Source organism: Hemiscyllium ocellatum, chromosome 36 (assembly GCF_020745735.1).
Source record: "Hemiscyllium ocellatum isolate sHemOce1 chromosome 36, sHemOce1.pat.X.cur, whole genome shotgun sequence".
In the NCBI taxonomy this organism is placed as follows: Eukaryota; Metazoa; Chordata; class Chondrichthyes; order Orectolobiformes; family Hemiscylliidae; genus Hemiscyllium; species Hemiscyllium ocellatum.
In genome coordinates, this window is record NC_083436.1 from 3,162,206 (window position 1) to 3,177,778 (window position 15,573).

Consider the following 15,573-nt stretch of genomic DNA (forward strand, 5'->3'; position numbering starts at 1 on the left):
ATCTCTGCCTTTTAAGTGGGTGGCACAGTGGCTGAGTGGTTAGCACTACTGCCTCACAGCTTCTCTATGTGGAGTTTGCACATTCTCCAGTGTCTGCGTCGTTTTTCTCCGGGTGCTCCGGTTTCCTTCCAAAGTCCAAAAATGTGCAGGTCAGGTGAATTGGCCATGCTAAATTGCCCATTGGGTGTTGGGTGCATTAGTCAGAGGGAAATGTGTGTTACTCTTTGGTGGGTCGGTGTGGACTTGTTGGGCCGAAGGGCCTGTTTCCTCACTGTAGGAAATCTAGTCTAAAAGTCCAAGACTGGAGGTCATTCAGCGATCATCCATTCAGGAAGGAGATTACAAGAAGCTTTTTAAATGTAGAGAAACTGTAATTCTCTTACCTACAGGTGCATGTTCCATCATTGAGTTTATTCAAGACAAAGATCGATAGATCTTTGGACATAAAGGAAATGAAGTGATACAGGAAAGGATGGGAAACTGAAATTGAGCTGAAAGATCAGGTATAACTTTATTGAATGGTAGAGCAGGCCGATGTGGCAGTATGAGCTTCTCCTGCTCCTGTTTCTTATGTTCTAATTTACAGCAATATCAGAACTACTTTATTGATATCAGTTCCACGTTATCAGCTTGACAGCCAACAACTTAGCTCTCAAAAATAATGTCCTAGTCAATTCAACTTTGCATCAAAGATGATAGAATAGACTGAAGAAATCTCAAATACCTGAAGTTAAATGCTTTATAACCTTTGATAGCAACACCAAATGTAGACTTTGAAAAATAATGGCACATTCCAGTTTTTGCACTGAAAGGATACTCTGACTCTTTCACCAGCTTTGCTTTGCTCTGTATATAAACAGAAAACAAATAAATACACAATATACATGATTATTAGTGACAATATATGTGTATATATTATATATCTTTGCAAGGGATATTTCTTATACTTTGTCCATATTTACCTAATTTATGTAGGGTATAATCTTCTGTATCTGAAAAAAATCTTCACTTATTTACTTTTCATAATCATTGTTCCCATTCAGAAGAAACAAAAACAATATAATTTGATGTTGAAAAGGCAGTCAGTTACTTTTCAGGGGAAACATGCTGTCAATTGTTAAATTCTGTGTTGGCTAACATCCCACATGTACAATGAACAATATACGGCAAGAAAACGTACTGGCATTTTGGAGCCTACTTGGATTATCAGCGCAGGCCCTGTTGTGCGTTCAGAATGTTAATCACTGACATTTCTTGTCACCACCTTGCTATCATGGCCAGAGAGCATGAAGAAGCATCTCAAAGAAAACTGCACTCTATTCTATATTTTGGAATTAAATTCTGCTCCTTTAATTGTCGGACCCATGCAATGGCCAAAGCTGATCGCATTAACATATTTGCAGGATTGTCTGAACCCCTGAACTGAGTAGACATTCTAAGTGAAGATGACACAAAAGGTTGGCTGATGTTTGCCTCCACCCCAGCTCTTGACAAAGCAAAACATTAAGCCCCATTATGCTGAAAATGATTGGCCATGCTTTCAGTTACCTCATTACCTCTGATGTAGAGGTAAAGCTATAAAGTTAGCTGAACAACCTTCCAAAGCTAACTGAGAGAGGGTTCTCAATACCTAAAGTGTCCATCGTTATTGCAGAATGAAATTGAAGCTCGTTAGTTGTTTAAACAAACCATTCTTGGATTAACTGCTGTTTGCATTCCCCCTCCATGAACAGGGAAAACATAACGGCAAGCCAAGTTGTCAGCAAGTTTTGCACCTTCATCCCTTACCCCACCCCCAAAAAAAATCCCCCACCTTTGTCTGATCCCCCACCCTTGTCTGATCCCCCATCCTTGTCTACATGATGTTGGCTGGAAAGAAGCTTATGTTTTATGTGCAAGAGAGACAACAGTTGGGTCCAGCTCAATGAGGAAATTACAGTCGGACATTGACCTTGGGGAAGCTGTACCTCATGTGAACTGATTTGTTTTAATACCTATGGATGTACCAAAATATGTAAATTATAACCTAACTCCACCTCTTCCTAGGGTACATTACTTTTCTAAGTGTTTGTTTTTGTATATCGAGTACCAAAATAATTCCCTCACATTTTGAATGTTAATAATCCTAATTCTTTTAATATGACATGATTTAGTTATGAGTTTATTTCAAAAATTGTAATACAAAAACTGGAATTTGAGGATCAGGAGTAAAAAGGGAAAGTAATAAATCAAATGATATTTTACTGTTGCAGTGTTAACAGGGGAAAGTAATCATATAAAATTCACCCCATTCTCACTTTTGTCCATGACATTACCAGTAGTGCTGTTCCTCTGTGTGAAATGGATTTAATAGTGCATGAATAGCCTTCTCCAATAGCAGCAGAAGTTCCTAAAGGAAATTATCATTTTTTTGAACTTTTGGTTGGATGGTTGTTGGGCTAGAAAATAGCACAGAAACATTTTTGAGCACACTGAAAGCCAAAAGCTTCTAACCTCAGTTACATTGAGGAACCGTATTGACTACTTTATGGATAAAGCCCATTATAAACAAGTGCATTTCCCTGTCCCCCTAGTTTACTTACAGAAGAAAATGCTATTAGGTTCATTGGACATGACCTTCCATCCATAAATCCATGTTGCCTGTCCGAATCAATTAAAGCTTCTCCAAAGTTCAATTACTCTGTTTAATTAAAATTCAACAACTTCACCACAATAAATTTCACTAATAGATCTATAATTTTCTTGTTTTCCTCTCTCTCACTCTTTCATCATCTTGAATAGTAAATACCTTTACTATGTCCAATCAAACCTGACAATTTTCCCAGTTAGTAATGATTCATTGGAATGCACTGTTGACTAGTGAGGTGTGTGCTGTGGAGAGCTATAAATATTTAATCTTGCTTGTGCTGCTACCTTGAGTGTAGGGTGGACATAGTAAACTCCTTGTTTTCCTTATTTGCCAATGTAATATTCCATAAAAGATACTCCTAAGGACTCACTGGCAAATAAACACTGGTCATTTGTCAAAAAGCCATACCAACCTGATTTAGCCACATTAGGGCATTGATGGGTGAGCCACCTTTGCAACCTGCATCCCTATAAGAGCAATCTATAACCTCTTGTGCACTCAGCAACTTCAGGTGTCCCTCTTTGATTGCACATAAAGATTCAATACTCTCCACAACGCTGAATGCCCAGCAGCCACCGCACTGCAAAAAAAATGCAAAAATCAGTCTGATTGTTGCATAGCCCAAATTAATCCCAAGGGAATTAGCCTGATTAATGCATTTTCCTTACTTGTCAAATAATACTTCAGCAATAGGTGCATGCATAAAATATATTTGCTGATAGTTATAATTATTAATGTTACTTTAATAGACCTTGTAAGTAACATACTTTTGTTCTGGCAGCAAGGAAATAAATGGAATTAAAAAGTTGACATCTGAAAATAGTTATTATTGACAAATCATCCAAACTACATCTAAAGGTTGAACTACTGCCTGGTCACTTTAATAGGAAAGTGACAGTACATTACCTTTTGACTGCATTTAATACATTCTGCACGTTAAATTTGGAATATGAAATCCTTGAGAGAACTTTAAAAAACTTTCTGGACATAATGGAAGCATTCTAGAGAACCTAAACAGTTTAATTCTGGCATGTTGGAAAGTACTTTAGGAGAGATTTGCTTGAGCATACCTCAAGTCCATAATAGACATGTTGGCACTGAAATGAGCTACATTTGCCAAGGAAGGAACTCAGCAGAAAACTAATTGTGTGACAGTTCTTAAGCTATAATATCTAATAACAAAAATATTTATTCAATAGCACAGAAGAAGTAGATAATGCTATCCAAGGCATATGTTTTATATCATTCTTTTTATTTGGCTACAAGGAGCAGAACATAGCAAACTGATGATTTATTTAAAAGAGTCAGGGGACAAAAATGTCATGAAATATCATACTATGATGCCAGTGTACAATTACCAAGCACCACCCTGCTTCTTTCATTAATGAAATTGATTTTGACAACTGTAACACAGTGATTTCTTGATTTTTTTATATATAACACTTATTTTCTAGCACAGTATCTGCTGACACCTACTGGATCTTTATATAAACTGCTCAACTGGTTGGGATGCTTAAAGCATAGTTCGGTTTTGAAAATTCTGTCAACACCATGGCCAGGGTACCTTGGTACTGAAGCAGATGCACTGAGTTGTGAAAATTTTCTGGTTCGTGTCACTCGCCTTTGAAACGTTTGCTCCATTTGAGGCACGATGTCTATTTCAGGTAAGAGGTGTAGGATGGAATTGACCTGTTACGCCCGATGCAGATGGAAGTGGTCACAGGGCTGACCATGGTAAAGAGTCCAGTGAAATTACCGACCTTGATTCTCTTGGACTTTTTGCTAGTTTTTTTTTTACCATGCATATCGACCAGTGCTCCTACCTACCTTCATGGTTTCTTTGCAGACCGAATGTCAACTTACCACCAATCCATGACCTCTCACCACCTCCAAATCCCTATACCATCTTAATTCCAATTCATGACCCCACTCATGTTGTAAGCTCTTGGAGCCTATCAGCCAACCTAACAAGCATTCACCGAGCGCAGACTATTTAATTCAGATTAATTGTTCTCCAAACATTATCTGCCTTTCTAGAGCATTTACATCTATTTTAAACTGTAAGTTTCACACTGAAAGTCCCTTGCTCAAGTAAAAATAGGATCTATTTGAATTTAGCACTGAAGTGAAGTGGCCATGCTAAGGTTCAGCTTCTCTCCATATCTTGCTCCTATAATGAAAATACGATTGGTCACAAAAAGGAGGTGGGACAGTTGAATCCAGGTCCTCACTGCCATTTTTAAGGATTCCTAGATTCTACATGAGTCCATGAAAATCCAGGTCAATACTACAGGCACGCTCAATAACAGTATGTAAATCAATAATTGGACCTTTCTTTCCAATAATGTTTTGAATGGGACTATTTTGTGAATTGCAACAACAAAGTGGTCATCATGTTTTTAGAATGCAAGAATTAGATTATGTTTGAAGAATAACCCTTTGAACACAATATAGATGAATGCTGGAACCCCCTGGATATGGAAGCTGGGAGGAGGATCATTCATCAGAGCTGTGACTAGGGAGTGAGATCAAAGGCAGTTGAGAAGAATCGGAAAATTGGAAGTTGTGGGCAAAGATATGAATTTGAGTGTTAGAATCAAAAGCTTGATGAAGGAAGGGCTGTAGATGTCTAAACATGAACTTTAGTAGGCGTTTGATAAGGTTTCCCATAGTACGCGATGGAGAAAGTAATGTCACATGGGGTCAGGGGTGTACTAGCTAAATGGATAAGGAACAGGCCTGGGCAGCAGGAGACAAAGAGTGGAAGGGACTTTCTTCAAATGGAGACCTGTGACCAATGGTGTTCAGTTGGGACCACTGTTGTTTGTGATATACATAAATGATTTGGAGGAAGGTCTGATTAGCAAGTTTGCAGATGACACTAAGATTGATGGAGTAGCAGACAGTGAAGGGGACTGTCAGAAAACACAGCAGAATATAATTGGATTGGAGAGTTTGGCAGAGAAATAGCAGATGGAATTCAATCCAGGCAAATGTGAGATGATGCATTTTTGAAGATCCTGGGGAAAATTGATGCACAGAAAGATCTGGATGTTCAGGCCCATTGCAACCTGAAGGTGGCAATGCAGGTTGATAGAATGGTCAAGAAGGAATACAGCATGCTTTCCTTCATTGAATGGGGTATTGGTAGGTCATGTTACATTTTTAGAAAACTTTGGTTCGGCCACGTTTGGAATACTGCATACTGTTCTGGTCACCACATTACCAAAAGGATTTGGATGCTTTGGAGAAAGTGCAGAGGAGGTACACCAGGATGTTGCCTGGTATGGAGGACACTAGATATGAAGAGAGGTTGAGTAGATTAGGATTATTTTCATTAGAAAGATGGAGGTGGGGTGGGGGGGGCGAAGAGAACCTGAATGAGCTTTTTCACAGAGTGGGGACTCTATTACTAGGCATCATGAGTTCAAAGTGAGAGGGGAAAAGTTGACAGGAGATATGCATGGAAAGTTCTTTACACAGAAGGTGGTGTGTGCCCAGAAAGCATTGCCAGCAGAGGTGGTGGAGGCGGGCATGATAGTATCATTTAAGATGTATCTAGACAGATACATGAATCTGGATGTAGGTTTGCTCGCTGAGCTGAAAAGTTCATTTTCAGATGTTTCGTTGTCATACTAGGTAACATCCGTGAGTCTCTGGATGAAGCACTGGTTTGTGAATTTTGGGTAATCAATAGAAGCGTGGTGTGTTTTCTATTTATGTTTAGGTTTCCATTGGTTGGTGATGTCATTTCCTGTGCTGACATCATTTCCTGTTTTTTTTTCTCAGCGGGTGGTAAATGGGATCCAAGTCAATGTGTTTGTTGATTCACATTGTCAGTTGGAATTCCATTCTTCTAGGAATTCTTGTGTGTGTCTCTGTTTGGCTTGTCCTAGAATGGTTGTGTTGTCCCTGTCAAAGTTGTGTCCTTCCTCATCTGTATGTAAGGATACTAGTGAGAGTGGGTCATGTCTTTTTGTGGCTAGTTGATGTTCATGTATTCTGGTGGCTAGTTTTCTGCCTGTCTGTGCAATGTAATGTTTGTTAAGAGTTCTTGCAAGGTATTTTGTAAATGACATTAGTTTTGCCTGTTGTCTGTATAGGGTCTTTCAAGTTCATTAGCTATTGTTTTAGTGTGTTGGTGGGTTTGTGGGCTACCATGATGCCACGAAGTCCGAGTCGTCAGGCAGTCATTTCTGAGATGTCTTTGATGTAGGGAAGAGTGGCTAGGGTTTCTGGATGTATTTTGTCTGCTTGTTTGGGTTTTTTGCTGAGGAATCGGCGGACTGTGTTCATTGGGTACCCATTCATTTTGAATACACAGTATAGGTGATTTTCCTCTGCTCTGAGTAGTTCCTCTGTGCTGCAGTGTGTGGTGGCTCGTTGAAACAATGTTTTGATGCATCTTCGTTGGTGGATGTTGGGATGATTGTTTCTGCAGTTCAGTGTTTGGTCCATATGTGTTGTTTTCCTGTAGATGCTGGTTTGAAGTTCCGCATTGGCTGTTTGCTCTCCTGCGACATCTAGGAATGGCAGTTTGTTGTTGCTTTCCTCCTCTTTAGTGAATTTTATGTCAGTAAGGGTATTATTGATAGTCTTGAAGGGTTCCTCTAATTTATTTCGTTTAGTGATGACAAAGGTGTCATCCACATAGCGGACCCAGCGTTTGGGTTGGATGGTTGGCACAGCTGTTTGTTCGAGTCTCTGCATTACTGCTTCTGGGAAGAACCCTGATATCGGAGATCCCATGGGTGTACCGTTGGTTTGTCTGTAAGTTTAGTTGTTGACGATGAAGTACAAACTTCCCCTTAATACCTCACTAGCCAAATGAATAACAGAGCAAAATGGCTGCAGAGTGCTTAGAGAAATGATTAATGATGCCCACAACAGAGTTCGTAAATACAACTGGGAAAGTTCGCGCCAAAAATCTTTACTCTTTAATGCAACAGAACATTAATGGACTGACACAGTACAACAAGCCATATACATTAGATAGCAACACAGAAAAGGACAAAAAACTTGAGCTGCAGAAAAAAAACTCGACAAATATATACAAAATAACAACACAGACAACACAAAAGCATGGAGAAAAACACTTAACTGATCGACCCTTAACAGACGCTGAAAAAGCCATCTTAGTAAGAGAATTAAATTGCAACTTCCCAGGATGCTGACAAGAAAGATTTCTTAGCAATGTTAGAATCAACACTGAAAGACAACCAACTCACAGAAGAAACCCAGCAAACCATAAGACAGACAGTCGCACCAACATTAAGCAGGAAAAAGGAAAGAAATGCACGCAGTCCACAAGAAAACAGAGCGCTAGAAAGACTGAAAAAAACGTAAAAGCATTGTTATCCTACCTGCTGACAAAGGATGCTTGACAGTCATTTTTAAATCAAAGAGATGACATTTTTGATAGCAAATGCACCACTTGCAGATACGAACGCTAACCAACAAGTGACAATAGACCTGACCCCACAACTAGAGACCAAAAGAGAAATTGCTGGAAAATCTCAGCAGGTCTGGCAGCATCTGTAAGGAGATAAAAGAGCTGATGTTTCGAGTCTAACTGACCCTTTGTCAAAGATTATCTTTTTTGGTTTCATATTCCAGCATCCGCAGTAATTTGCTTTACTCCACAACTAGAGAACTGAATCACAGCCCTACTTAAAAATACTTCAGAAATCTGGAGAAATAAATCAGACTGACTTCCAAAAAATGAAACCAGATGGATCCAACACACCACGCTTCTATTGATTACCCAAAATTCACAAACCAGGAGCCCTCCTCAGATCCATAGTCTTGCTACCTGGAATACCAATTTACAGATTGGCCAAAGACTAAAACATTTAGTAGAAGACTCATGCCACTCCATCCACTCCACCCAAGAACTCCTGAAGACCAAAGACACCAAGATAGAAGAGGATGATATAATGGTCTCTTTTGATGGAACAGCCCTGTTCACATTCATCAACATCAACCTGGCCAAGGAAACACTGACTACATTATTAGAAGACCCAAAGACACAGACACCAAACACCACCAACTTCATCAGCAAGGACAATGCCAACAAGCTAGTGGACTTATGCCTTACCACCCACTTCACCTTCAACAACAAACCTACAGACCTACTTGTCCTCACTTTCTCATCCAGTAAAGCTGCACACAGTTAAGAAGCAGAGATAAAAGCTGGAGTGAAACTTGGTCAAGTGAGTGTATAGTTCAGGGGAATTGGAGGCAGCATGAGAACAGAACAAGTACATTTTTTTTCTTTTTCCGTTTTAAAACTTTAAAATTCAGTAGCCTATTGAAAAAGTAGCTGGACAGTTATCAGTCATTCACCTGAAGCCTGAACAGGGCCTCAAAACATGTTAATTACTATTGAAGCTTAATTTGTGTGGGTCAGCTCAACTCTATTTAAGAGAGGACCTGTGAAAGCATAAGTTCAGTAAACTGCATGCAGCTGGGGAAAGCAAGATCACAGCTGAAGTCGACTCAGCTGGAGCGAGAGTATATACTCAGGGAATGTGGTGCAGAAGAGAAAAGATGCTTTTTACTCGCTTTTTTGGCTCATAGATTATTAAGGTTTTTTAACAGGATAAATTGAAGCCCAGGTTCAGGGTCCAGCACATGAGTCATACCACAGGAAAATTAAATTCATTGCTGTTAGTTACTAATATGACTATCTATTGCAGGTAAATAGGAAAGTATTTACAGGTCACAACTATAAGACCAGTAAGGACTTTTTAAAAATGAAATTATGAACTCAGTAAAAAATTGAGATGCAAGGCTTGGAGATGTATTCTAACCATGTGATATTGGAGCTGATGGACCCTACTGTGGTGTGTAGTGACCACATCTGTAGAAAGTACTGATTGCTTGAGGAACGCTGGCTCAGGGTTGATGAGCTGGAGTCTGAGCTTCAAACACTGTGACACATCCAGGAGGGGGAGAGTTACCTGGATAATCTGTTTCAGGAGAGATTCATACCCCTTAGATGAACTATCTCAAATTTGGTCAGTGGTCAGGGACAGGAAGGTGTGACTACAAACAAAGCAAGTCGAGATATCCAGGACATTGTGCTGAAGCAACTTTAGCACTTGAGCTTGTCTAGCTGCTCTGTGTGTCACTGAAGGGAGAATGAGCAAACTGACCAAAGTATCATGGCAATGGGAAGAAAGAGAAATGTAGCTGTCACCAGGGATAGTATTATGAGGGGAATAGACACTCTTCTCTCTGGCCAGGATTGAGAGTCCCAAAAGCTGTGCTTGCCTGCCTGGTGCCTGGTTTCAGGATATCTCATCTCAGCTGCAAAAGAACTTGGAGTGGAAAGGGAAAGATCCAGTTGTCATGATCCACGTAGGTACCAAAGAGGATGCAGGAAAAGGAAAGGGGTTCTGCTGAGGGAATATGAGCAGCTAGGAGCTAAATCCTGAACCACAAGGTAATTGGCAAAGGGTCAACATGATTGAACAGGTAACCATGAGGTTCAAAGACTAGTGTGCAGAAAAAGTTCGAATTGATGGGACATTAGCATCAATTGGGTAGGAGGGAGCTATTATGAAGGGAGGGGCTTCAGCTCAATCATGTTTGGACCAGAATCCTGGTGAATTGCATAACTAGGGATGGTGTGGATAGGGCTTTAAACTAAATAATAGGTGGGTTCAGTTGCATGGAAAATTAAAGAAGATCAAGTGGTGGGAGGGATCAGAAGTTATTAAAGTTTCCAGAAGAACTAAAAGGACAAAGTATTGAAAAACTCAGCAATCTAACTTCATTGCAGAGAAGAGGACAACTAGAAGAAGGCAGAACTGAGGGTGGTGTAGCTAACTGCATGCAGTATACAAAACCAGGTAAATAAGCTTGTGGTACAGTTTGAAATTGGCAGGAATTATGTTTTTGGTATCACAAAGACGTGGTTGCGAGGGGATCAGAGCTAAAACTAAATATCCAAGGAAACACATCCTATTGAAAGGACAGCAGATGGGCCGGGGGGTGGGGTTACCTTGTTAGTAAGAAATAAAATTGAATCAAAAACAAGCAGCGTTATAGAGTCAGAAGGCATAGAATCTATGGGTTGAGTTGAGGAACCGCAAAGGAAAAAAAGGTCCTGATGGAAGTAATGCACAGGCCTCCTACCAGTAGTCAGAATGTGACGAAATAAATAAATCAGGAGATAGAAAAGACATTTAAGAAAAGCTCAATGACAGTAATCATTGGGGACTTCAATATGCAGGGTGGCTGGGAAAATCAGGTTGGTAGCAGATCCCAAGGAAAGGAATTTGCAGAATGTCTACAAATTGGCTTTTTGGAACAGCTTGTGATATACCCCACTAGGGAACAGACAATTCTCGACTTGATGATGTGTAATGAGGCAAACTTGATTAGGGAGCGTAAGGTGACGGAGCCCTATGGGGCAATGACCATAATAACAGCGTTCATCCTTCAGTTTGAGAGAAAGACACTGGACTTCAAGGAAGAGGTGAACAGCCTTCAGATTATGCTGATGTGGGATGGACATGTAGAAGTGTTGCACATTCACAGAAGAGAGGATGCAGCTAGGGCCAGAAAACTGGAAATTGTGGAACCAACATGAAATGTCATGAGAATTACAAATTAAGTGAGAAGAAACGGAATGAGGTGGTAAGACCAGACTGAACATTGGGTCTGTCAGCACAGTCCTAAAGTCATGTAGAATAGAAGCAGGCCCTTCGGCCCATCACATCTATGTAAACCAACAAATCAAAAATTAAACTATCCTATTAACCTGCTGTTGGTCTATAGCAACCTTCTGCTGTGTCCTGCCAATTTAAGTGCTCATCCAGATGCTTCTTAAATGTTGCCTGTACCACCCTCTCATGCAGCATAATACATATTTCTACCACCGTCTAGGTGAATTTTCTTTGTCCTCAGATGTCCACTGAAACACTTATTCCTCAACTTCAACTTTGCCCTCTGGTGAAGTACAGCACAGAAACAGACCCTTCCCTCCAACTCGTCCATTTTGACCAGATATCCTGAGTTAATCAAGTCCCATTTGCCAGCATTTGGCCCAGATCTGCCTGCGCCCTTCCTATTCATATCCATCCCATCTGGACGCCTTTTGAATGTTGTAATTGTCCTAGCCTCCAAAACTTCCTCTGCCAACTCACTCCATACATGCACCACTCTGCGTGAAAAAGTTGCTCTTTAGGTCCCTTTTAAATCTTTCACCTCTCACCTTAAACCTATGCCCTCTAGTTTTGGACTTCTCTGTGGAAAAGACCTTGGCTGTCCATCCAATCCATGCTGCTCTTGATTTACAAACTTCTATAATGTCACTCCGCAGCTCCAGGGATAATAACCTCAGCTTATTTTGGTCTTAGACATATCTGCCATGTGGAAAAGATTCTTACAATCTACGCTATCTATACCTCATAATTTTGTGCAATGCAAATCAGACACCACCTCAGCCTCCTCTGCTCTAAGGAAATCAAACAGGCTATTCAGTGACCCATATGGGCAGAATTTTGTTGTAATGATAAAATGGGACCAAGATCCCAAGGGCATAAGTATTGGGATGATTTACAAAAACTCAAGGGAAGCGGGCTTCCAAGCTTGAGAAGATTACGATGATAATGTGCTGTTTAGGGCAGTTACTACGAACAGAGTAGGAGTTAAAAACCATCCATAAAGAACTAGAGCACGCAAAAAGGGAGATCAAAAAGTTAAAGCTGAAAAACACAGCTCAGGGCCAGAGGAATCAGGCAAACCTGCTCCACATGGAGCAAGTCCAATCCCAAAGTGAACAGGCATGTCAGGACACTCAAGAGAAAGGTCACTGAGAAGGAAGCAAGGCAACTGAATAATAAATGATTTGGAGATGCCGGTGTTGGACTGGGGTGTACACAGTTAAAAATCCCACAACACCAGGTTACAGTCCAACAGGTTTAATTGGGAGCACACTAGCTTTCGGAGTGACAATCACCTGATGAAGGAGTGTCGCTGATTTTTAACAGAAAAATAAATGTTTAGATTTGCAGGCAGCAGTCAGAGTATTACACCAGGCAGACAGAGAAAAGAGACAGGCAGCTGCAGACCATATCAAGCAGGGTATCAACAGCACAGCTCTAAATTCAAAATGGAATAATATGCACATAAGGAAAGGTTAGGGAGGATGAAGAAGAACAAGGGATATATTGGGATGAGCTCAGGGAAGATGTCCAGCGATATGCCAGGAGCATGAGGAAGTGGGGTCCACCCCCACCCTTTCCAGAGCAGTCAACTCCTTCAGCGGCCATGGGAACAGCCCCAGTCGAAATTAACCTGATAACAACGGAGAGCTGGGTTTGGACACTGAAGCCCTCGCAATCACATATACCATCCCATTTACAGCGGTACAGTTAGCAGATACCACAAAAACATCTCCCAAATCTGAATCATCAGCTGATCTGTTTAGGTTCTTTGAGTGGGTCTGGAAGCAGAAAGTCTTGCACGGGCTGGATGAGACGGAGATGAAACTGACTGGTATGTGTTTAAGCCAGTCAGTACAGTCCACGATCACAGCCCCACTAAATGGAGGGGACAGAACCCTTGCCAACATGAAAAAGGCATTTTTAGAGCCGGATGAAATGAACTCCAGCCTGTTGAATGAGGCAAGGGAGAAAATAGCAGGGGTGCTGTCAAAAATGTTCAGTTCCCCTCTGGCCACAGGAAAGATACCAGAGGTCTGGAAGACAGCCAAAATGGCACCATTAGCCATAAAAGGAGCAAGATATAAAGCAGAAAATTAAGGGCCAAATCAGTTTCACCTCTGGGTGAGGAACCTAAAGGAAGCATGAACAGTTAGCATGGCTTTGTTAAGCAGCAGTAATGTCTCACCAACTTGATGGAATATTTCAAAGAGGTAACCGGGTATGTAGATGAGGACAATAACTTTGATGTAGTCTGCTTAAACTTCAGCAAGGTTTTTTATAAGGTTCTGCACTGAAGAATCAGAACAAAGATAAGAGCCCATGTGATGCAATAAATTTTGGCAAATTGGCTGAGTGTCAGGATGCAGAGGATGATGTTTTTGGACAGGACTAACAAAGCAAGGAATTACACAATGAAAGGTCGGACCCTGGGAAGCACCAAGGATCAGGGAGACCATAAGGTTGCAGGACAGGTAGATAAGGTGGTTAAGGCAAATGGAACAGTTGGTTAGGCCACAGGGAGAGGTTTGTGTGCAATTCTGGAATCCACATTACAGGAGAGATGTAAATGCTCTGGAGGGAGTGCAGAAGAGGTTTCCCAGGATGTTGTCTGGTCTGGACAGTATTAGTTATGAAGAGAGATTGGAGTTGTTTTCCTTGGAACAGAGGAAATGGAAGAGGGACATGATTGAGATCTAGAAAATGTGGTGCATAGACACATTAGGCAGGAAAAACCTTTTCCCCTTGAATGATTGGGGCCATAGAGTCAAGGTAAGGGACAGGAGGGTTAGAGGAGATGTGAGGAAATTTCCTTTATCCACAGGATGTTGTGCATCTGGAACTCACTATCTTTGTGTGACAGAGGCAGAAACCCTCTTAACATTGAAGAAGTTTATTGTACACTTGCCATGCCAAGGCACACAAGGCTATGGCCAAATGCTGGGAAATGGAATTAGAATAGTTAGGTGGTTGTCTTTGATCAATACAGACTCAACAATCCAAAGGGCCTTTTTTCAGTGCTGCTGACCTTTAAGTCTGTAACTTTAATCTGAACACAGACTGGGTAAATCAACTGAGCATTAAACCCATGGAGGATGGGTATCTGTTGATCGGGAAAATACATTAAAATGCATGAAGAATTTATTACGGGAAATAGAGAAATAATTAGCTAAATTATTGTTTTTCTTATAGTTTCTTCTGTGAAAACAGATGCAATCTCCCAGAAGATCAAAGTGGCAAATAGAATATGAGCCATTATTTTAAAAGTGAATTCAAGAGTGGTGAAATCTTGTTTCAGTTGCATAAGAGCTTGAATAGATTGCACCTGGAGTACATGTGCAGTTGTTGTCTCTATCTCAGGAAAGATATTATTGCCGTGGAGGGTGTGCAACAACAGGATATTAGTTAAAATGGGTCTGTATTCTCTAGTTTCAAAGAATGAGAACTGATCTCATTGAAACCTACAAAATACTGACAGGATCGATGACCATTTACATCTGTAATGAGAAGAAACTTTTTTTTTGGGAATGCTGTGGAAACTTAGTCTTTGAATATGTGTAAGATAGAAATTGTGAGTGATAAAACAGGGTTGTGAGGATGCAGCGTGTAAAAGACACGGAAGTGTTTGATCGGCAAAGGTCATTTTAAATGGCTCAATGGGCTCAATAACGTGCTTCTTTTCCTATGTTCTTACTGGGCACTGTCTAAATCCATCTCCACATCTAAACACATTGGCATTTGATATGTGCGATCCTCCTTACATGTTATATTCCTTGTTAAAGTGGGGCAACAGGGATAATCCAGGAAATTACAGACCAGAGAGCCTTACATCCAAGGCACAGACATAGTTGGAGAAGGTTCTTAAAGATAGGATCTATTCACATTTGGAAAAAGCTAGTCTTATTAGTGGTAAGCAACATGGTTTTATGCGGGGAAGATCATGACTTTAGGGTGTAGGTTTGCTCGCTGAGCTGTAGGTTTGATATCCAGACATTTCATTACCTGGCTAGGTAACATCATCAGTGGCGACCTCCAGCTCAGCGAGCAAACCTACACCCTAAACCTCAATCTGAGCTACAAACCTTCACAAACCTTGCAAGATCATGACTCACAAACTTGATTGAGTTTTTTGAGGAAGTGAGCCAAATGATTGAGAACAGGACAGTAAATGTTATCTCTCTGGAGTTTAGCAAGGCCTTTGACATGCTCCCTTATGGCATACTGATCCAAACATTAAGTCACATTGGTGACAATGAACTGGCAAGATGG

The 15,573-nt window shown here is 40.7% G+C and overlaps 1 protein-coding gene across 3 annotated transcripts in view; it reads right to left on the reverse strand.

Moving 5' to 3' along the window:
* ctso (cathepsin O) overlaps nt 1-15,573 on the reverse strand; it is a 73,958-nt gene that overhangs the window by 32,223 nt on the left and 26,162 nt on the right. For 2 of the 3 annotated variants that reach the window (XR_009647073.1, XM_060851569.1), the window contains exons 4-5: nt 3,042-3,209; nt 725-846 (exon numbers count right to left, since the gene is read on the reverse strand). Coding sequence is in view for 2 of the 3 variants with exons in the window: in XM_060851569.1 (XP_060707552.1) it covers nt 725-846; nt 3,042-3,209 (290 nt within the window). In the remaining variant the exon portion in view is untranslated. The remainder of the gene's footprint in view (nt 1-724; nt 847-3,041; nt 3,210-15,573) is intronic. The other variant, XM_060851570.1, reaches the window with a different exon arrangement.